The sequence below is a fragment of the Myxine glutinosa genome, chromosome 11 (assembly GCF_964187855.1).
Source record: "Myxine glutinosa chromosome 11, kmMyxGlut1.1, whole genome shotgun sequence".
Lineage (NCBI taxonomy): Eukaryota > Metazoa > Chordata > Myxini > Myxiniformes > Myxinidae > Myxine > Myxine glutinosa.
The window spans coordinates 89,278,985-89,301,498 of NC_136271.1; the positions used below are offsets into that span (position 1 = coordinate 89,278,985).

The following is a 22,514-nucleotide window of genomic DNA, read 5'->3' on the forward strand; positions in this document are numbered from 1 at the left end:
CACACACTCAACCTCTCCACCAAATTTAGTCCAAATCCGTCCGTAACGTTTTTGAGATATCGTGTTCACAGACAGACAGACAAACGGATGGATAGGGGTGAAAACATAATCTCCATCCACCTTCGGTGGAGGAAGTAAACATCTCTTCATAAAAACAAGTCTCATCGGAACCTTAAAGGAAACTTCTCTATTTTATTGCACAAGAGAAACTGACAAATATATCTGAAATACAAGAAAACAAACACAACATAATTACAATAACCCATTCACAGCAAAGAGACCGGAACAGGTGAGAGATAGTGCATTTATAAGCATGTCTATGTAACAATCATCACGAAGGTTTGAAGGACAAATCAAACATACGGTATCAAACACGTACCTGGTTGTGCAACCTCGAGTAATCTTCACCTGTCGCCGTCTGCTCACGTCGGTCAACAAGGATGTGCTGCCCACCTCACAAATCTGCAATGTTATCTATGAGTTTAAGTGCCGATGTGAAGCTCGGTACGTGGGCCGTACAACCCAAAGGTTGGCTGAGCGTATCAAACAGCATGTCCGGATGTCCCCCTGGCGATTCGAGGAAAGAACTTGGGAATGAAGACTCAACAGGACCGAGCAAGAACGTTCAAGGACCGTCGACCATTTCTTCTTCTTTTGCTTCCTCTTCTTCTTCTTCTTCGGCCATTGCACAGCACTTGGATGCCAACCTCGATTGTGCAGACCAGAACAATGCAGATATGTTCACGATATTGAGCCGAGGCCGGAGTACGTTACATCTACGTATGTTAGAAGCAACCTTCATCCATGACACGGACCCTACATTGCGTCGTCAAAAGGAATTTGTACATTTTCTCTCATTCTCTTTCAACACGGAAAGATTAAAGGTGTTTCCCCGACCGCTGTACATGGTATGTCTGCAAATGGTGAGTCCCTGTCTTTGGGGGAACCCCATAGCCCCTCCGTACAAGGTAATGATGCAAATGGTGCGTCATTGCCGACAACTCCGCTCCAGCCAATCGGAGCCAGGGACAGTGGTGACCGAGTCAACCAATGGGCACTCAGAATACCAATTACGTCATGGCTGATGAACCAATCCGTGTCGCTGTTGCATCGACGTGTTATAAAAGCGCGATCTCTCACCTGTTCCGGGCTCTTTGCTGTGAATTGCCTTGAGTGCAGCACAAAAAGCTTTGGGGTTATTGTTATTATGTCGAGTTTGTTTTCTTGTATTTTAAAGTTCTGTAGTGTAAACATCTGTTTAACTATATCCAACATAGTAATCAACCGTTACTTGCATTCATGACAGTTATGATATAATCATCACATTCGTTAACATATAATCAGTGAAGTCTGTTTCCTTGTTTTATTCCTGCAAGGCTGTGATTGACTTGCTATGTCTTGGTTTTTATCCTGTCGACCCATTTAGACTTACCTGATGCTCCCAGAAACCTGCAGTTGACTAATAAAAGGACAAACAGCGTCCAGTTATCATGGGTTCCTGGCTTCGAAAATAACAGCCCAACTGAAGGTGAGCCCAGGGTCAAAGGAACGTGTTGAAGCTTCCATGTCACCTGATCAGTATCAGGAGTCTGATGATGAAGCGGTCTTCACAGGTCGATATACGCACACCTATGAACCGATGCCATTTTGCCGATGTCTCATCGTTGTATTTGTTTATGTAAAATGTTGTCGAAAGGTACGTTTTTGATGCAATCCGAAAACATTTTTCTTCCATTGCAGCACAAACTCAGTTGTCACAATTGGTTACCTGGTGTTGTTGAAGAAGCACCAAAAGTTTGGTATAAAAACTAGCAACGATACCCGCCCTATGGGCGGGGCTTCAATTGGGAGGCCCAAATGAAAAGGCAAAATTTCAGAAATTGAAGGCTTTTTTGTTTTTATTTTAAACGATTCATATAAACATCCGTTGAATCATATCACACGCAAATCATCAAAATCTAAACAGTACACGGCGCCCATTTTGAAAAAAGATTGATTTCTGCAAAACGGAAGCGGCCGCTACACGTCTTTCTCAGTCGCACGTTTATGAGTGAAGAGTGCGCGCCGAATCTGTAACACGGAAACGGCCGCTACACCTGTTTCTCAGTCGCTTTGCACACGCTGCCGTGTTGCTTCGGACCCGCACGTTTATATAGGAAGAGTTCATCAGGAGTTGATCTACTCTCTCCTGGTATGTAGAATTTCAACAAAAGCCACATCACTGTTCATATCGGTAAATATTATTCCATCGTGTTTGGAAAAACTGGAAAATTGGAAAAACAATATTGCCTATTTTGAGCCCTGGTGTTGGGCTAGCGGCTAGGGTGCCAGCTTAGGATCCTAGGATCCTGGGTTCGAATCCCGGTCGATCGCTGAATTAACGCCAGGGGGGTTGACTCAGCCTGTCATCCTTCCGAGGTCGGCAAATTGAGTACCAGTTCACTGGTAATTCCCTGTTTGTCGTAAAAAGGCGACAAAAAGGGTTGGCGGCAGGAAGGGCATCCGGCCGTAAAACATTGCTTCAAAAAGGGGACCAAAAAACAACAACAACCACGGTCCCCAAAAAAGGCCAACCCCCGCTTGCGGGGGGAAATGGCCTCTAAAGGTGTTTTTTTTTTTTTTTTTTTTTATTCTAGGGGGTCATAGGATTACCCACCCAAAATATCGTTGCGATCGGTTCAGCCGTTTTTGCGGTACCTTCGAACGGACAGACGGACGGACATTTGGTGAATTATAGTAAGACGCATATCTTTGAGAGTTTTATTTAAAATTACCTGTTGAACCACCTTTAGAGGCCATTTTCCCCCACAGAGCAGGGGTTGGCCTTTTTTGGGCACCGTGGTCCCCTTTTTTGAAGCAATGTTTTACCGCCGGATGCCCTTCCTGCCACCAACCCTGTTAGTCGCCTCTTGCGGGAATTACGAGTGAACTGACACTCAATTTTCCGACCTCGGAAGAATGACAGGTTGAGTCAGCCCCCCTGGTGTTAATTCAGCGATCGACCGGGATTCGAACCCAGGATCCTAGGATCCCAAGCCAGCACCCTAACCGCTAAGCCAACACCAGGCTTAACCTGTTGAATTATGCACAGCCAATTTTGAGATGATATTGATATTAATGGATGAAATCAACAAAATTGATCGAGTTACGCTGACCCTTATTGTTCTCTCACTATGCTAAGTTCAGCGACTCAAACGTTTAGGCCATTATTTGTAGTAAAATTCCACATTACGTGTACATCGGTGACAAAAAAAAACTTGCATTTAATTCATTTTAATTAATTCAGGCTGTAACACAACAAAATGTGAAAAAGTCAAGGGGTAAGAATACTTTCTCAAGGCCAGGTGTCATGCTCAGACGGAGCCATACCTTTTATTGTCTTCTTTGTGAGGTTTTTCCATACCGTGTCGTGTGCACCTTAACGCAGAATCGTATGGAATTTGCTACTGGTGTGGTTCTGCCATCTAGTGTCTAGAGGTTGTATCGAGTGAGACGGAGTTGGAAGATGTACTTGATTTTCTGATACGAGTAAACAAATACCTGATACTGGTGTTTATATTTTTCCATTTTCCATTTATTGCCAGCTTTTATTGTGGAATATGAAGAGGATATGTATGAACCACGTGTTTGGCACAAGCTCAAGACTGTTCCTGGCGAAGTCACCTCCACTGAGCTTCCTCTAAGGCCTTATATCAATTACTGCTTCCGAGTGAAGGCCCTGAACGAGGCAGGCACTGGAGAGCCCAGCAGGCCAAGCGAGCGATTCCAAACTAAGGCCACTGGTGAGATATGAATGTGGATTCACTAAGCAACGTCTCGTCTCATACGAGCCTTGTGTCGGTTATACGTACTTACTTTCGTACATTTGAAACTTGGATTTTTGTGGGAAACATAAATGAATATTAATATTTTGTATTCAAAGTCGTTTACCTAGAGGTAGAATTAACGCAAATGTTGTTGTTCCTGTTGTTAATAGTGCCTGACCGTAACCCATCTGAGGTGAAAGGTGAAGGAAGCACGCCAGCCAATGTTGTCATTACCTGGAAGGTAAAATATGTTCCGATGACTGTATATTACTTGCGAAAATGGAAGATTTTTCAAGTATATTGGTTGGTCTTGTGCGTTATTCTGTCTGTTTGTTTGTGTATTTGTATGTCAGTCACCTGCAGGTCACAATTTTCAACCGAGCTTCACGAAACTTCACCAAATGTTAGAGTTTGTCATAAGCAAGAAGCTTATTGGTTTTGGGGTCAAAAGGTCAATAGGTCAACACAGGCCAAAGGTCACCAACTTTGTCAAATTTCTAAAATGCTCTATTTTCATCCGATTGACTTGACATTTTAAGAGGATTTGCATATCTGGTTACTGAATTCAACTACCAACTATTTTTGAGGTCAACATAGGCCAAAAGGTCAACATAGGCCAAAAGGTCAACATAGGCCAAATTTCTAAAATGCTCAATTTTCATCCGATTGACTTGACATTTTAAGAGGATTTGCATGTCTGGTCACTGAATTCAACTACCAACTATTTTTGAGGTCAACATAGGCCAAAAGGTCAACATAGGCCAAAAGGTCAACATAGGCCAAATTTCTAAAATAATAATAATAATAATAATTCATTTATTTTGTATAGCGCTTTTCCAGAAGCCCAAAGGCGCTTTGACAGAGTGGAAAACATAATGCATAACAATACATGAAAACAACAATTGCAAAAAGACAAGAATCAAGAAAACAAACAGCAGCGATATACGGCATATATATAAGACAAGAATCAAAAAGACAAGACAAGAATCAATAGGGAAATATTTAAAGCAAAAGGAGGGAGAAGGAGAAGAGATAGTCAGGGGTTAAATGCTGTGGGTTGAATGTTGAATGCAGCGTTGAACAGGTGGGTCTTTAGTGATGTTTTGAATGTGGTGAGTGAGGAGGAGTCTCTGATGGTGTGAGGTAGTGAGTTCCAGAGGGTGGGAGCAGCGATGGAGAAGGCCCTGTCCCCCCAGGATCTGAATTTGGTCCGGATGGAGGGGGTCAGGAGGTTGGTACCAGCAGAGCGGAGGTTGCGGGTGGGAGTGTGTCTGGAGAGGAGGTCAGCCAGGTAGGATGGGGCCAGGTTATGGAGGGCTTTGTATGTCAAGAGGAGGATTTTGTACTGGATTCTCTGGGGGATGGGGAGCCAGTGAAGCTTGTAAAGGACGGGGGTGATGTGGTCACGGGTCCGGGAATGAGTGAGTAGACGGGCAGCGGAGTTCTGAATGTATTGGAGTTTATTGGTGATTTTTGAGGGTGAACCATAGAGGAGGCTATTGCAGTAGTCCAGACGGGAGGTGATGAAGGCGTGGATGAGGGTTTCTGCAGCCGTGGAGGAGAGGGATGAGCGGAGACGGGCAATGTTTTTCAGGTGAAAGAAGGCTGACTTTGTGATCTGTTTAGTGTATTTGTCGAAGGAAAGGGTTTGGTCAAAGATGACGCCAAGATTCCGGATGTGAGGGGAGGTGGATACTGGGATACCGTCGATGTTGAGGGCAAAGTTATGGGTGGATTTTGTGAGCGTTTTTGGGCCAATGATGATTATTTCAGATTTATCACAGTTAAGCTTGAGGAAGTTGATTTGAAGCCAGGATTTTATTTCAGTGATGCAGTTTGTCAGGATAGAGTGGGTGTCGGTGGAGACGGACTTGGTGGAGATGAAAAGCTGGATGTCATCAGCGAAGCAGTGGAATTGGAGACCATGACGGCGGATTAAGTGACCGAGCGGGGACAGGTAAAGGATGAAGAGGAGGGGGCCAAGAACTGAACCTTGGGGGACACCTTGGGGGAGGGGAGCAGTGGGGGATTTGCAGTTATTGATGGAGATGAACTGGCATCTGTCAGAGAGGTATGATTTAATCCAAGAGAGGGCAGTGCCGGTGACGTTAAAGGTGGATTCAAGTCGGGTGAGGAGGATAGTGTGATCGATGGTGTCAAAGGCAGCGCTGAGGTCGAGGAGGACGAGAATGTTGAGGTTGCCAGCGTCAGAGGAGAGGAGAAGGTCGTTGGTGATTTTGAGGAGAGCAGTTTCAGTACTGTGGTTGGAGCGGAATCCGGATTGGAATGTTTCATACAAGTTATTGGCAGAGAGATGATGTTTGAGTTGAGTGGCTACAGCGCGTTCCAAAACTTTTGACAGAAAGGGTAGGTTGGAGATGGGTCTGAAGTTGTTTAGGGTGTCAGGGTTTAGACCAGGTTTTTTTAGAATGGGGGTAACAGCAGCAATTTTGAGGGAAGGTGGGACGATGCCTGTAGACAGGGAGGAGTTTATTGTTGCAATGATAAGTGGAGAGAGAGCAGGGAGGGAGGCTTTGACAAAGCTGGAGGGGATGGGGTCAAGAGTGCAGGTGGCAGTTTTCATTCCTATGAGGAGTTCAGAGAGGTCAGTAGGAGAGATTGGGGAGAACCGAGACAGGGGATGGCAGGACAAGGGGGGGCAGGTGGTTGGAGGGGGAGCGGGTGCGGCGGTGGTCAAGCTGTTGTAGATGTTGTCAATTTTGCGTTGGAAGAAAGAGAGGAAGGAGATGCAGTTGTCTACTGTGAATGACTGGGTGGTGGTGTTCAGGGGGCGGAGGAGTTTGTTTATTGTCGAGAAGAGTGCTTTTGGGTTTCCGGAGCCAGAGTGGATAATTTGAGAGTAGTAGGCAGAGCGGGCGTGGGAGAGGGCATCTTTGTAGTGTTGTATGTGGTCCTTGTAGGCTTGGGAGTGAACTGTGAGACCCGTTTTATTGCGGAGTCTTTCAAGTTGGCGAGCACGAGTTTTCATCAGGTGGAGTTCAGGGGTAAACCAGGGAGCAGAATGGGTGAAAGAAACTGTTTTGGTTTTTACAGGTGCAAGCTGGTCAAGGCAGGAGGAGAGAGTGTGGTTGTAGTAGTCAGTGAGGTCGGAAGGGGTGTGGAGGTCAATGAAGGGAGAAGTGGACATTTTTTCAGAGAGGGTGGATGAGAATGAGGTAGGTGAAAGAGCGTTTAGCTTACGGAAGTTGATTGTGCGATAATGCCTTGGTGTTGGGGCGGGGATGTTGATGGTCAGAGTGATGGCTAAGTGGTCAGAGAGGGTGAGGTCGGAGCCATAGAGATGGTGCAAATTTAATCCAGTGGAGCAGACAAGGTCCAAAATGTGACCACGGATATGGGTAGGAAAGTCGACATGTTGAGTGAGGTTAAAGCAGGTGAGTAAATCAGTGAAGTCAGTGGTTATTGTGGAGTCAGTGGAGTCCATGTGGATATTGAAATCACCAAGGAGGAGGATTGAGGGGGAGAGGGAACATAGCTGGGTCAGAAAGTAGGAGAAGTCAGACAGGAATGATGGGTGTGGTTTGGGAGGGCGGTAGACGACAGCCATGACTGACTGCGTGTGACCAGAGAGTTTTAAAGCCAGGTGTTCAAATGATGGAGCAGATGAGATGGAGATGAGGTTGGTCTTGATGTCTTGACGGTGGATAACGGCAATTCCACCACCTCGGCCCTCCGAGCGTGGTTTATTGACGTAGGAATATCCACTGGGTGTGGTGAGGTTGAGTGTGTAGTAGTCCAGAGGTTGTTGCCAGGTTTCGGTGAGACAGAGAAAGTCCAGTTTGTTATCCAGGATGTATTCGTTCAGGATGAGGCATTTATTGTTGAGGGACCGGGTGTTGAACAGGGTGAGCTTGATGTTGTTTTGAACAGCAGGGATGAATTCAGGTGATTTAGCCAGGGTTCGTAGGCAAGAGGTGCGATCGTGTGGGTTGCTGTGACCAGGTGCGCTGGGACGAAGAGTGAGAGTGCGCTGAGCCGACCAGAGGACGGGGATGGAGTGACCTGATTGCGAATAAACAAACTTGCGACCGGAGCCACGGTGAATGTACCTGGGTCGTCGGAGGAGTCCATTTGATTTGATGGCAGAGATGCATGATGGGGTGGAGCGGGTATTGAGCAGAAGAAGCCTTGCGGCGGAGTACTTCAGAGCCATGCCAGGCAGGAGCGAAGGGACGAGTACGAGGCCAAGGTCGAGGAGGCAAAGCGGCAAACGCAGCGGCAAACGCAGCGGCAAACGCAGCGGCAAACGACTGCAGCCGCTAATCAAGACCACAGCGGCAAACAAGGCCACAAGGCCACCGGCAAACAAGGCCACGGCCACAAACAACGGGAGCGGGCCTTTCGAATTCCGTATTCCGTACCATCAAAAGCAGATTCCGTTATCCAGCCGGAGAACACGCGGCACGTGCGGGTGTGAAAAGGCAGGACAGGTGTGAGATGTCAGGTCAGAAAGGTAGAAGCGGACCCTGTACATCCATCCAGTCGGAGAAGCGGCGAATATGCAACGCCAGCGTCCTCTCGCAACCGAACCCCAAACTTATGTGAAACAAGAAATTGTTGCAATAAAAAACACAAAATAAATGCATAGACGATACACAATAATTCATTATCTATCTATAATTCCAGTAATCTCTGTCTGTACGTTTGTACGTTTGTACGTTTGTCTGTTTGTCTGTGACCGCTGTTTCTCGACAACTACCGGTCCGATATACTTGAAACTTGCCAGGTATATTGCTGGGGACCCGAGGATGTGCCTTTTCAAGGTTTGAAATTAATCGGACAAGTACTTACCGAGCTATGGCGATTTAGCCGTTCGCCGTTCGCTTTGCCGTTGCGAATGGACCAAACCATTCATGTAAATAGAGGGGGGGGGGGGGGGTTCTGTGGTCGTTCGCTTTGGCTTTGCGAATGGACCAAACCATTCATGTAAATAGAGGGGGGGGTTCTGTGGTCGTTCGCTTTGGCTTTGCGAATGGACCAAACCATTCATGTAAATAGAGGGGGGGGGTTCTGTGGTCGTTGCGAATGGACCAAACCATTCACATCGAATCATCGAATCACATCGAATGGACCAAACCGTTCGCTTTGGACCAAACCATTGCATGTAAATAGAGGGGGGGGGTTCTGTGGTCGTTGCGAATGGACCAAACCATTCATGTTTTTTTTTTTGTTTTTTTTGGCAAGGAACGGGCACCCACGTACGGGCACGTCCTAGCTTATATATAGTATGGGCATGCCCTAGTAATTATAATGGGAGCACAAATGTTAAAAAAAAAAAATGCTCAATTTTCATCCGATTGACTTGACATTTTAAGAGGATTTGCTTGTCTGGTCACTGAATTCAACTACCAACTATTTTTGAGGTCAACATAGGCCAAAAGGTCAACATAGGCCAAATTTCTAAAATCCTCAATTTTCATCCAATTTACTTGAAATTTTAAGAGGATTTGCATATCTGGTTACTGAATTCAACCACCAATTTTTTTTGAGGTCATCATAGGCCAACAACTTATTTTATGGATTTCGCAAGTATCATGCTATGCACGACATTCATGATTTCAAGGGAGTGAGTCTGCTCTGTTATTTCCGATCTCTCCCTGCAGCCAGTGGATTATCTCAGGAGAAATGGCCCTGACTTTGGTTATCGGGTAGCTTGGCTTCTGCTTGAGGAAGAGGATTATACAAAAAGGAACATGGCGTTCGTTACTCGTCCAGTTTTCATCATAAGAGACGCTCCCCCCTTCACGCCTTACCAAATATCCGTCCAGGCCGTCAACAGCCGTGGCTCTGCTCCCGAGCCCGAGATCATCGTTGGATACTCTGGGGAGGATGGTAAGTTTGCATTTTCACTTTTATGTTATTTATTGAATTCTCTTTATTCAACTAGGTGTTTCTCAAAAGGTCGCACCATGCCTCATTTGTCTTTACCTTAAAGGACATAAGTCTGGTGTGGCACAGGTTAAAACCTCAATTTACAGTGTGTTCATGGAATCAAATGAATACAAATGAGCTTTGATTATCCTGCAAGGTGGAAAAATGTCGCAATGTGTGCTGTTGCAGAACTACTCTCCAGTGATAAATGCACCATGATGCGGCTGTATCAATGATGACGTCTGTTTATGCTTACAAAAATCTAGGCTCATGGAAGGGTGAGGTGCTGGAGTGTACAAGTCCACACACTGATACTGATGCAGTGAACATGTGGATGCAACGAGCAAGGGGACAAAAGAACAGCAGGAGAGAAGAAGAAGAAGGAGGAAACAGAGAGTGTAACACTTGAGGCCTACGAGCATGTGATTACATGAATAAGACTCGTACACAAGAAATTGTTGCAATAAAAAACACAAAATAAATGCATAGACGATACACAATAATTCATTATAATTATAATGGGAGCACAAATGTTAAAAAAAAAAAGCCAAAAAACATTGAGATAAGACAAATCCAGAAGAGTTTCCTTATGTTTGGAAGAAGGAATTTTGGAGCAGAGTAGGACACATTCAACATGCGCAGGTAAATGTAACTGGAGCATTTGTCACATTTGTAATCACGCGTAATTGATCAATGATCCCGTCATTCCTTTCCTTGATATCCGAGTGAACAATAACTGAATGTGTGTGTTACAACGCAATGTTGTTGGAGTTGCTCGGTTATCAAAGTCGATCTTTTTGCCTCGAGAATGGAATTTTGTTCTACTTTTGTCGAAATGCTCCTTCATATCGCACGCTGTAGGGCACGGTCGAATCGAATGGTTGGCATTAACAAGTTTTTCAGATGGTAATCTATATGCACCGCACACGTTAAGCCATTACCCATGACGTCTTTTATCACTTTGAGTCTAGCATTGAAATCCAATGTAAAACTAGAACAGCACTTTGTAGAGCGAATACAGTGGCCTGCAAAAGTAATGACCCCCCCATCCCCCCCCCCCCCCCCCCCCAAAGTTTTCACACTTTGAACCCACCTGAGCTTATTTCATGATCCTTTCACATCATTCTTAATATATCATTCTTCAAGAATTACTCCAAAGTGATAAAACTAAGAAATACAGATAAAATGTGAATATTAACAGAGAAAATCAGACGATTCTCAGTTCCATAAGTATTCAAACACTTTGCCTAATTAACCCTAAACCACTTAAGGAGCAAATTATTTGTTTGAAAGGTTACAAAATATGTCTAATAGGTTTCACCTGTGTGTAATCAGTAGTTTAACTTAAAAATTAATCTTCCCCCAATCATCTAAGGAGTTTTACGGTGAAAATCACTTGGTCAAACAACAAGGTAACCATGAAGACCAAGGAGCTTTCCAAAGAAGTCAGACATAAAGTGATGGAGAAGCACCGTTCAGGAGAGGGTTATAAGATGTTTTCAAAGTCCCTCATTATCCCTTTGATTATGGTGAATCCATCATAAAGAAGAGGAAGACGTATCATACCACCCAGACTCTACCCAGATCAGGTCGCCCATTTAAACTCAGCAGCCGGGCAAGCAGGAAACTGGTTCAGGATGTGACTGTAAATCCAACAATGAGTTTGAAAGATCCGCAAGGCTCTATGTCCAAGATGGTGGTCAGTGTTCATCAATCAACAATATCCCATTCCCTTCACAAAGCTGGCCTCTATGGACAGGTGGCTAGAAAGAAGCTATTACTGACAAAGACACATCTGAAAGCTTGTATGGAGTTTGTGAAAAAGCATCTTCATGATACTGCGGCCATGTGGAGAAACGTTCTGTGGTCAGACGAGACAAAACTTGAACTTTTCACAATCTCATGTGCAAAGCTGGAAGAGATCCTCCAAAAAAAAAACAACCCATACCAGTCATTGCTGAAAAGGTGCTTCCACCAAGTACTGCCCTGAGGGGCTGAATACTTTTGCAAACAGTGAATTTTAATTTGTACATGCTTTTTACAGGTATTTCTGACTTCTAACCTACTGCAACGATAAGTGTTTAGTTTGATCTCTGCAGTTATGAATAAAAAAAGTTCATTTGGAAAAATCGTTTCTACATCATTCGTAATTCATCTCAATGTAGCATTAGTGGTAGGGGGTGAATACTTTTGCAGGCCTCTGTACCTCCACCAGGCTGAACCATTTACATTTTGTATCCCACTGTTAGGCCAGGTCTACATCCTGGCCCTAACGAAAGTCTAATAACTCCGTCCGTGTCAAACATACAATATATTCACCATGTTTCGTCCAAATCGGTCCATAACTTTTTGAGATATCCTGCTCACAAACACAGACAGACAGAAAGGGGTGAAAACATAACCTCTGCCCACCTTTGGTGCCAGAGGTAATAAAGCTTTGATCATCAATGCAATCGGAGGATATTCAGGTAGTTGCACAATCCAATCAGAGGATATTCAGGTAGTTGCACAATCCAATCAGAGGATTGAGATCCCTAAAATAATATCAGCGTGATGACAGTATCAACAAAACCATTATATGTTTGTTTTTCCTTCTTTGCATGTTGTATCATCCTTACATTATATGCTTTTCCTTCTTTGCATGTTGTATAGTCCTTACATTATATGTTTTTGCTTCTTTGCATGTTGTATAGTCATTACATTACATGTTTGTTTTTGCTTCTTTGCATGTTGTATAGTCCTTACATTACATGTTTGTTTTTGCTTCTTTGCATGTTGTATTGTCCTTACATTACATGTTTGGTTTTGCTTCTTTGCATGTTGTATAGTCCTTACATTATATGCTTTTCCTTCTTTACATGTTGTATAGTCCTTACATTATATGCTTTTCCTTCTTTGCATGGTGTATAGTCCTTACATTGTATGTTTTTCCTTCTTTGCATATTGTATAGTCCTTACATTATCCGTTTTTGCTTCTTTGCATGTTGTATAGTCCTTACATTATATGCTTTTCCTTCTTTGCATGTTGTATAGTCCTTATATTATATGTTTTTCCTTCTTTGTGTGTTGTATAGTCCTTACATTATATGTTTTTGCTTCTTTGCATATTGTATAGTCCTTACAGTACATGTTTGTTTTTGCTTCTTTGCATGTTGTATAGTCCTTACACTACATGTTTGTTTTTGCTTCTTTGCATGTTGTATAGTCCTTGCATTATATGCTTTTCCTTCTTTGCATGTTGTATAGTCCTTACATTATATGCTTTTCCTTCTTTGCATGTTGTGTAGTCCTTACATTATATATTTTTGCTTCTTTGCATGTTGTATAGTCCTTGTTTGTGTTTGCTTCTTTGCATGTTGTATAGTCCTTACATTACATGTTTGTTTTTGCTTCTTTGCATGTTGTATAGTCCTTGCATTATATGCTTTTCCTTATTTGCATGTTGTATAGTCCTTACGTTACATGCTTTTCCTTCTTTGCATGGTGTATAGTCCTTACATTATACGTTTTTGCTTCTTTGCATGTTGTATAGTCCTTGCATTATATGCTTTTCCTTCTTTGCATGTTGTATAGTCCTCACATTATATGTTTTTCCTTCTTTGCATGTTGTATATTTCTTACATTATATGTTTTTGCTTCTTTGCATGTTGTATAGTCCTTACATTATATGTGTTTGCTTCTTTGCATGTTGTATAGTCCTTACATTGTACGTTTTTGCTTCTTTGCATGTTGTATAGTCCTTACATTATATGTTATTCCTTCTTTGCATGTTGTATAGTCCTTACATTATACGTTTTTCCTTATTTGCATGTTGTATAGTCCTTACAGTATATGCTTTTCCTTCTTTGCATGTTGTGTAGTCCTTACATAATATGTTTTTGCTTCTTTGCATGTTGTATTGTCCTTGCATTACATGTTTGTTTTTGCTTCTTTGCATGTTGTATAGTCCTTGCATTATATGCTTTTCCTTCTTTGCATGTTGTATAGTCCTTGCATTATATGCTTTTCCTTCTTTGCATGTTGTATAGTCCTTACATTATATGCTTTTCCTTCTTTGCATGTTGTATAGTCCTTACATTACATGTTTGTTTTTGCTTCTTTGCATGTTGTATAGTCCTTGCATTATATGCTTTTCCTTATTTGCATGTTGTATAGTCCTTACGTTACATGCTTTTCCTTCTTTGCATGGTGTATAGTCCTTACATTATACGTTTTTGCTTCTTTGCATGTTGTATAGTCCTTGCATTATATGCTTTTCCTTCTTTGCATGTTGTATAGTCCTCACATTATATGTTTTTCCTTCTTTGCATGTTGTATATTTCTTACATTATATGTTTTTGCTTCTTTGCATGTTGTATAGTCCTTACATTATATGTTTGCTTCTTTGCATGTTGTATAGTCCTTACATTGTACGTTTTTGCTTCTTTGCATGTTGTATAGTCCTTACATTATATGTTATTCCTTCTTTGCATGTTGTATAGTCCTTACATTATACGTTTTTCCTTATTTGCATGTTGTATAGTCCTTACAGTATATGCTTTTCCTTCTTTGCATGTTGTGTAGTCCTTACATAATATGTTTTTGCTTCTTTGCATGTTGTATAGTCCTTGCATTACATGTTTGTTTTTGCTTCTTTGCATGTTGTATAGTCCTTGCATTTTATGCTTTTCCTTCTTTGCATGTTGTATAGTCCTTACATTATATGCTTTTCCTTCTTTGCATGTTGTGTGGTCCTTACATTATATGTTTTTGCTTATTTGCATGTTGTATAGTCCTTACATTACATGTTTGTTTTTGCTTCTTTGCATGTTGTATAGTCCTTACATTATATGTTTTTCCTTCTTTGCATGTTGTATAGTCCTTACATTACATGTTTGCTTTTGCTTCTTTGCATGTTGTATAGTCCTTACATTATATGCTTTTCCTTCTTTGCATGTTCTATAGTCCTTACATTATATGCTTTTCCTTCTTTGCATGGTGTATAGTCCTTACATTATACGTTTTTGCTTCTTTGCATGTTGTATAGTCCTTACATTATATGCTTTTCCTTCTTTGCATGTTCTATAGTCCTTACATGATATGCTTTTCCTTCTTTGCATGGTGTATAGTCCTTACATTATACGTTTTTGCTTCTTTGCATGTTGTATAGTCCTTACATTATACGTTTTTCCTTCTTTGCATGTTGTATAGTCCTTACATTATATGCTTTTCCTTTTTTGCATGTTCTATAGTCCTTACATTATATGCTTTTCCTTCTTTGCATGGTGTATAGTCCTTACATAATATGTTTTTGCTTCTTTGCGTGTTGTATAGTCCTTGCATTATATGCTTTTCCTTCTTTGCATGTTGTATAGTCCTTACATTATATGCTTTTCCTTCTTTGCATGTTGTGTGGTCCTTACATTATATGTTTTTGCTTATTTGCATGTTGTATAGTCCTTACATTACTTGTTTGTTTTTGCTTCTTTGCATGGTGTATAGTCCTTACATTATACGTTTTTGCTTCTTTGCATGTTGTATAGTCCTTACATTATACGTTTTTCCTTCTTTGCATGTTGTATAGTCCTTACATTACATGTTTGTTTTTGCTTCTTTGCATGTTGTATAGTCCTTACATTATATGCTTTTCCTTCTTTGTGTGTTGTATAGTCCTTACATTATATGCTTTTCCTTCTTTGCATGTTGTGTGGTCCTTACATTATATGTTTTCCTTCTTTGCATGTTGTATAGTCCTTACATTACATGTTTGTTTTTGCATGTTCTATAGTCCTTACATTATATGTTTTTCCTTTGCATGTTGTATAGTCCTTACATTACATGTTTGTTTTTGCTTCTTTGCATGTTGTATTGTCCTTACGTTATATGCTTTTCCTTCTTTGCATGTTGTATAGTCCTTACATTATATGCTTTTCCTTCTTTGCATGGTGTATAGTCCTTGCATTATATGTTTTTGCTTCTTTGCATGTTGTATAGTCCTTACATTACATGTTTGTTTTTGCTTCTTTGCATGTTGTATACTCCTTACCTTATATGTTTTTCCTTCTTTGCATGTTGTATAGTCCTTACATTATATGTTTTTGCTTCTTTGCATGTTGTATAGTCAGTCCTTGCATTATATGTTTTTGCTTGTTTGCATGTTGTATAGTTCTTACATTATTTGCTTTTTCTTCTTTGCATGTTGTATAGTCCTTACATTATATGTTTTTGCTCTTTGCATGTTGTATAGTCCTTACATTATATGTTTTTCCTTCTTTGCATGTTGTATAGTCCTTACATTATATGTTTTTCCTTCTTTGCATGTTGTATTGTCCATACATTACATGTTTGTTTTTGCTTCTTTGCATGTTGTATTGTCCTTATATTATATATGTGCTTGCTTTTTTGCATGTTGTATAGTCCTTACATTATATATGTGCTTGCTTTTTTGCATGTTGTATAGTCCTTACATTATACGTTTTTGCTTCTTTGCATGTTGTATAGTCCTTGCATTATATGTTTTTGCTTCTTTGCATGTCGTATAGGCCTTACATTATATGTTTTTGCTTCTTTGCATGTTGTATAGTTCTTACATTATTTGCTTTTTCTTCTTTGCATGTTGTATAGTCCTTACATTATATGTTTTTGCTTCTTTGCATGTTGTATAGTCCTTACATTATATGTTTTTCCTTCTTTGCATGTTGTATAGTCCTTACATTATATGTTTTTCCTTCTTTGCATGTTGTATTGTCCATACATTACATGTTTGTTTTTGCTTCTTTGCATGTTGTATTGTCCTTATATAATTATATATGTGCTTGCTTTTTTGCATGTTGTATAGTCCTTACATTATATATGTGCTTGCTTTTTTGCATGTTGTATAGTCCTTACATTATACGTTTTTGCTTCTTTGCATGTTGTATAGTCCTTGCATTATATGTTTTTGCTTCTTTGCATGTTGTATAGTCCTTACATTATATGTTTTTGCTTCTTTGCATGTTGTATAGTCCTTGCATTATATGTTTTTGCTTCTTTGCATGTTGTATAGTCCTTACATTATATGTTTTTGCTTCTTTGCATGTTGTATAGTCCTTACATTATATGTTTTTGCTTCTTTGCATGTTGTATATGCATTTCCTTACTCTTCCCCCCAAAATATGAATACAGACAGTTGGGGGTTTGCAGGTTACATATTCCTCCCTTTTGTCTCACAGTCCCTCTCCACGCTCCAGATGACGTTCAGGTCGACGTAATGAACAGCACTATGGCTGAGGTCACATGGGACCTGGTGAACGTATCGTCCATACGGGGTCATCTGAAAGGTTACAAGGTCAGATAAGTAGTTTGAGCACCAATCCATTTTAATAGTGAATCAGGGTTGTCATTAACATCAGAACATCAACCATTGCTTTTCTGTCATATCGTAGTCTGCATAATCACATGGTTGTGACCACAAGCACAAGGAAAGTTCAGTGAAGCTTGTTTATTATTTTATTCACCACATTGTTATTTTCATGTTAAGATATGACAATTGTGTAAATAGAAAAAAACCGACTGATACAATTTGGCATAAATAAAAGGTTTTTATAATTGTCTTTCTTTTCTTGCTCTGTTCCTCTCTTTCCCTCTCTTTTCCTTTCCTATCTCACTCTCTTTTCCTCTGTCTCCCTCTGTTCCTTTTTTCTCCCTCTGTGTCTCCCTCTGTTCCTTTTTTTCTCCCTCTGTTCCTTTTTTTCTCCCTCTGTTCCTCTCTTTCCCTCTCTGTCTCCCTCTGTTCCTTTTTTTCTCCCTCTGCTCCTCTCTTTTCCTTTCCTATCTCACTCTCTTTTCCTCTGTCTCCCTCTGTTCCTCTCTGGCTCCCCCTCTGCGCCTCTTTCCCTCTCTTTTCCCTTTCCCTATCTCCTCCTCTTTTCCTCTCTGTCTCCCTCTCTGCCCCTCTCTTTCTCCCTCTATCCCTCTCTTTCCCTCTGTAGCACGGACTATATATAGTTACGGGTGCCGGCAGCTATAGCACGGACTATATACGGGTACAGGCACCGGCAGCTATTGTATCTCATGTGCAAAATAATTTTGTGTGCTCTTTTCCTGTCCATCACATTTTATTCTAAAGGGTTCCTGATGTAGAATAATAAGAATGGTAAAGTTGGTAACATTACATCAAACCCGAAAGCCTGCTAAAAGGTAAACCCATGATTAAATGGGCATGACGTTTTATAACTTTGTGAAACTTTTGTTCGAAGTAAATCGATTATTAGCTTTGCAATTTTTTATTGTTGCACAACAGGAGGAATAAAAACCACCTTTAGAGGCCATTTTTTCCCCGCAAGCGGGGGTTGGCCTTTTTCGGGAACTGTGGTTGTTGTTGTTTTTCGGTCCCCTTTTTGAAGCAACAACAGGAGGAATCATTTATGATAAAGCGTGATACACATGGATGGACTATAAATTTTAAAAAACCACCTTTAGAGGCCATTTTTCCCCGCAAGCGGGGGTTGGCCTTTTTCGGGGACCGTGATTGTTGTTTTTTGGTCCCCTTTTTGAAGCAATGTTTTACGGCTGGATGCCCTTCCTGACGCCAACCCTTTTTGTCGCCTTTTTATGACAAACAGGGAATTACCAGTGAACTGGTACTCAATTTGCCGACCTCGGAAGGATGACAGGCTGAGTCAACCCCCTGGCGTTAATTCAGCGATTGACCGGGATTCGAACCCAGGATCCTCGGATCCTAAGCCCTCACCCTAGCCGCTTGCCCAACACCAGGGCTGACGGATGGATGGACTGACGTGCTCATTTTAGTAGGAGATTTCAGCTTCACTGACAAACATATTTAGCTTTTCTATCATATTTCAAAATTCTCTGGTTAACAATAATGTTCAGTGGTGTAATAATGTCTTCCTCTCTAGTCGTAGGCAACGTGTGGCCCTGAATGGGTTTCTCTCATCTCCTCTTCCTGTTCAGGCTGGAGTTCCCCAAGGCAGTGTTCTGGGCCCTGTGCTTTTTCTGGTCTTCATCAATGATCTCTCTGACTCTCTTCAAAAATCCTCTCTATCTCTGCTGATGACTCCACTCTCTTTCGCTCCATTCTTCATCCCTCTGATCGGCAGTCTGCAGCCTCCTCACTCTCTGCAGACCTGGACAAAATCACAGACTGGGCAAACAAGTGGAACATGTCTTTCAATCCTGACAAATCTCACTCTCTTACGATGTCTCTCCGAAAAGATCGACTGGACAACCCTCCCATCCACTTTCTGAATAATCAACTCCAAGAAATTATGTCACTCAAGCTTTTGGGTCTCACTATCTGCCATTTCAAATCTGGCCTCCAAAGCCAGTCGCCGACTGGGCATCCTCCGTCGTGCGAAGTCCTTCCTTGGCACACCTGAGCTGCTCACCACATACAAGGCTTTCATCCGCAGCTCAATGGAATACTGCTCTCCCCTCTGGGCTGGTGCTCCTGCCTCACACCTAGCTCGTCTTCACGCCGTTGAAACCAAAGCATTCAGAATCATTGGAATCTCCCGTGATGAAGCTAACTCCAAGGGCCTCTCACTCACTCACTCACCGCAGGCAGGTTGGTGGTCTTTCCGTCTTCTACCGACTCCTCTCTGGCCTTGCCCCCCCCCCCCCCAGCCCTCTCTGGGCTCTGTCCCGCAAATATTCCTACAGGTCGCACAAGATCTGGCTGCAACCCTCTTATGGTTAAACTGCCAAAATCAAGACTCTCTGCTCACGTTCACTCCTTCATTCCTCTTTTCTCCCGCCTCTGGAACAAACTCCCTCACTCTCTTCAATCCCACTCCACCCTCCAGGTCTTTAAAACAGCTGTTCACCACCATCTCTTATCTTCCCCCATCCAAAACCTTGATCTTTTCTACCCCCGCTAATTTCACCCCAAATCCACTTTTTTGAAATGCCAACTTCTATCCTGGAAGTCCTTGGTGTCCTTGTGTTTTATACTTATCCAACCCCCCCCCCCCCCTTCCCACGCCTCCCCCCCCCCGAAGCCCTCTCCCTCCCACACATCTCCCTGCTCTCAAATGTTATGTTTGTGTGCTTCCCCTTCTCTCCCCATCTTGTCTTCCGCTACCTCTTTTTATATATTTTGTTTGTCTGGTTGATTTGTTTGTGATATAAATGTTAGCTCTTTCACGAGCCTCGATTCAGTATACAAAAAAAAGTGTTTTTTGTTTTGTTTGTTTTTTGGGGGGGTTTTTGTATACAAGATCGAGGCTCGTGTAAGAGCTAACATTAATGACAAAAAAAACGGACACAAGACAAAATAAAAGGAGCAGGAGACAAGATGGGGAGAGAGGGGGAAGCACACAAGTACAACATTTGAGAGCAGGGACATCGGGAGATCTGTCGGAGGTAGAGGGCTTGGGGGGAGGAGGCGTGGGAAGCGGGGTGGGGTGGAAGAGGTAAAAAAAACACATGGACAGTGGTATGACTTCCAGGAAAGAAGTCGGTATTTCAAAAAAGTGGCTCTGGGGTGAATTAACAGGGGTAGAAAAGATCAAGGTTTTGGATGGGGAAGATAAAAGATGGTGGTGTGATTCACATGTAATCTGTGATTTTTGGTGTTTGATTAAAATCTTAGGAATACCAGACATGCTCCACTACCAAAGCTGGATGGAGCTTATGTTTTCACCCCTGTCTGTCTGTTTGTCTGTCTATAAGCGGGATATATCAATAATTTGGAGACAGATTTGGACTAAACTTGGTGGACAGCTTGGGTGTGCGACAAGGACGAATTGGTTCGATTTTTGTGAAGATCCAAATCCTGATACAGTAATTTTTTATTTTTAAGTAATTCTTCACCATTGAGAGAAATCGACAAAAGGATATACATAACACGATATCTCAAAAAGTTGTTGACGGGTTATGATAAACTTGGTGGATGAGTTGGGTAGGTGACAGGAAACAAGCCGATTCGATTTTGGTTCAGGTCCGGATGCAGGCCCAGCGTATCGGTGGATACAAAACCTAAACTGTGCAGCCTGTCGTTCTAATTATTTCTGTGTGTTTGTACGTCTCATCAAAGTTGTGCATTTGATTCTTATTCTCAGTGATTTAAAATATGTACATCTCGTCAATTTCTTGTTCACTTTGAGACGGAGCTTGTAGTTAGGAGGATTCATACTTGAGAGTGAAAGCAGCACCGATGGCCATGCGCCAAGAAAATCCACGGTGATTGTTCGAGATGATGGAGCTTTTACCATGAGGCCTTCTGCGGTATTTCAAATGACAGGGTTTTGGTGCACTCGATGTATTATTTTAAACGGTTTTGCAGAGAAACTGCTCTCGTTATTCTTGCCCAAACACTTTTATGGCCGAGCATCGGATTTTCCGCAGTAGCAAACAAAATAAATCACCCATTACCAGGGATGATTTTGTTTTGGAAACACTTGGAAAGGGAGTTGGCGTATCATCCAGAATCGACATTTGATTGAATTAACATTTGTTTTAACATTTTCATCATTTTGATTGGAGGAAAAATTCCCCCAAAATTCGAAACATTCTGATATCGTCATGGTTGCCCTTAGTAGCTGAAGATGGCCATTCGCATGTCACCTGCAAACAATGTGGGTTAAATAATTTGTTTTAGCACAGGAGCTGTTGAACCAGACAACAACCACACTCTTGATCGAATAGTAAGCAGTAGTAAGCAGTAGTAAGCAGCGTAACCTGGTGTGAAGGAATCTTGAAGAAAACCAGACCACTTGCTACTCCCAATTTTAGGCAGGAATTTGTAATTTGTTTCGGATGCTGGTGAATGCTCACCTACTCTTTGTAGAACGCACTGTTGCATCTTTAAAATCCACCACCAACCAGTGCTTGCAGATGGGTGTCCAGGCTTACACATCGATGCATCACCGTATATGCGAAACACCAGGGTGACAGTTTATCGTTGGGTCGAGGTTATGAACACAAGCTAGACAGCTCAAAGGCGAGTGTGCGTGCCTCCAAGCTATCTTGCTAGCCCATATATTCATACATCATGATTCATACATGAGCAACACTCCCCATTACCCCACTCTCCCACACTCCATTTTGTATATGCCATGTATCATGCATGTGATGTACATACTGATCCAACCAAGTACTAACCCCCTCTCATACCCCAACATGTCATAATGTATGACCCCTGTGTTTCATGATTATTGTAGCATATTTAGTGTAAACCTATAAAATACATTGATGGCATGATTTACCTCAAATTGAGGATTTGGATAATCATGTCATCGCCCATAAACAATTTTCTTCTGCAAAGTGCAGTTTTTAGTTGAGAGAATCCATAATCACCAAAACTATGACAATTGTGGATCGGAGAAGGCAAAATACAGTACAAGCAACTGTAGGTTTTCCCGTATCGGTGGCCGAGGATACAGTGCTTTCAGAAAGTATTCACAAGTTGCATGTCTACAGGAACTCTGGTGTTGCTGTTGTTGTGGTTCTTGTTGGGGGTCGATTTTTTAAATATGCACCCATTGCTGGGACAGCTGTTAGTCTCCACCCACATTTGTCACTTGACTCCACCCATCATGGCCATGGCACCCAAACAAAATAATATGTCCACCATCTTCATTTTGTGGTGGGCCTAAGACATCAGGCCTCTGCTAATTATACACTGCCCGGGTTTGTTGTGTCGGATTCCATTGGCTTTGTTTGGGTCGAGTGTAACTCACGATGACGGACTCCAAATAATCGAATCATTTGTCAAATAAAAATTATTAGTCAGCTTAAATCAAGCCCGTAAGCATGTGCGGTACCGTATTGGCCTTTCAAAAAAAAAAAACGTTACGTAATTTTTGAATGGGGGCACATTGGGGCTAAACAATCCGT

At 41.9% G+C, this 22,514-nt stretch overlaps 1 protein-coding gene across 8 annotated transcripts in view; it reads left to right on the top strand.

Annotated features, from left to right (window-relative positions):
* LOC137437105 (neuronal cell adhesion molecule-like) overlaps positions 1–22,514 on the top strand; it is a 361,237-nt gene that overhangs the window by 299,789 nt on the left and 38,934 nt on the right. For all 8 annotated transcript variants that reach the window (XM_078786852.1, XM_078786854.1, XM_078786851.1 and 5 more), the window contains 5 exons: positions 1,427–1,528; positions 3,585–3,782; positions 3,977–4,047; positions 9,431–9,659; positions 16,889–17,004. In XM_078786852.1, the coding sequence (XP_078642978.1) occupies positions 1,427–1,528; positions 3,585–3,782; positions 3,977–4,047; positions 9,431–9,659; positions 16,889–17,004 (716 nt within the window). The remainder of the gene's footprint in view (positions 1–1,426; positions 1,529–3,584; positions 3,783–3,976; positions 4,048–9,430; positions 9,660–16,888; positions 17,005–22,514) is intronic.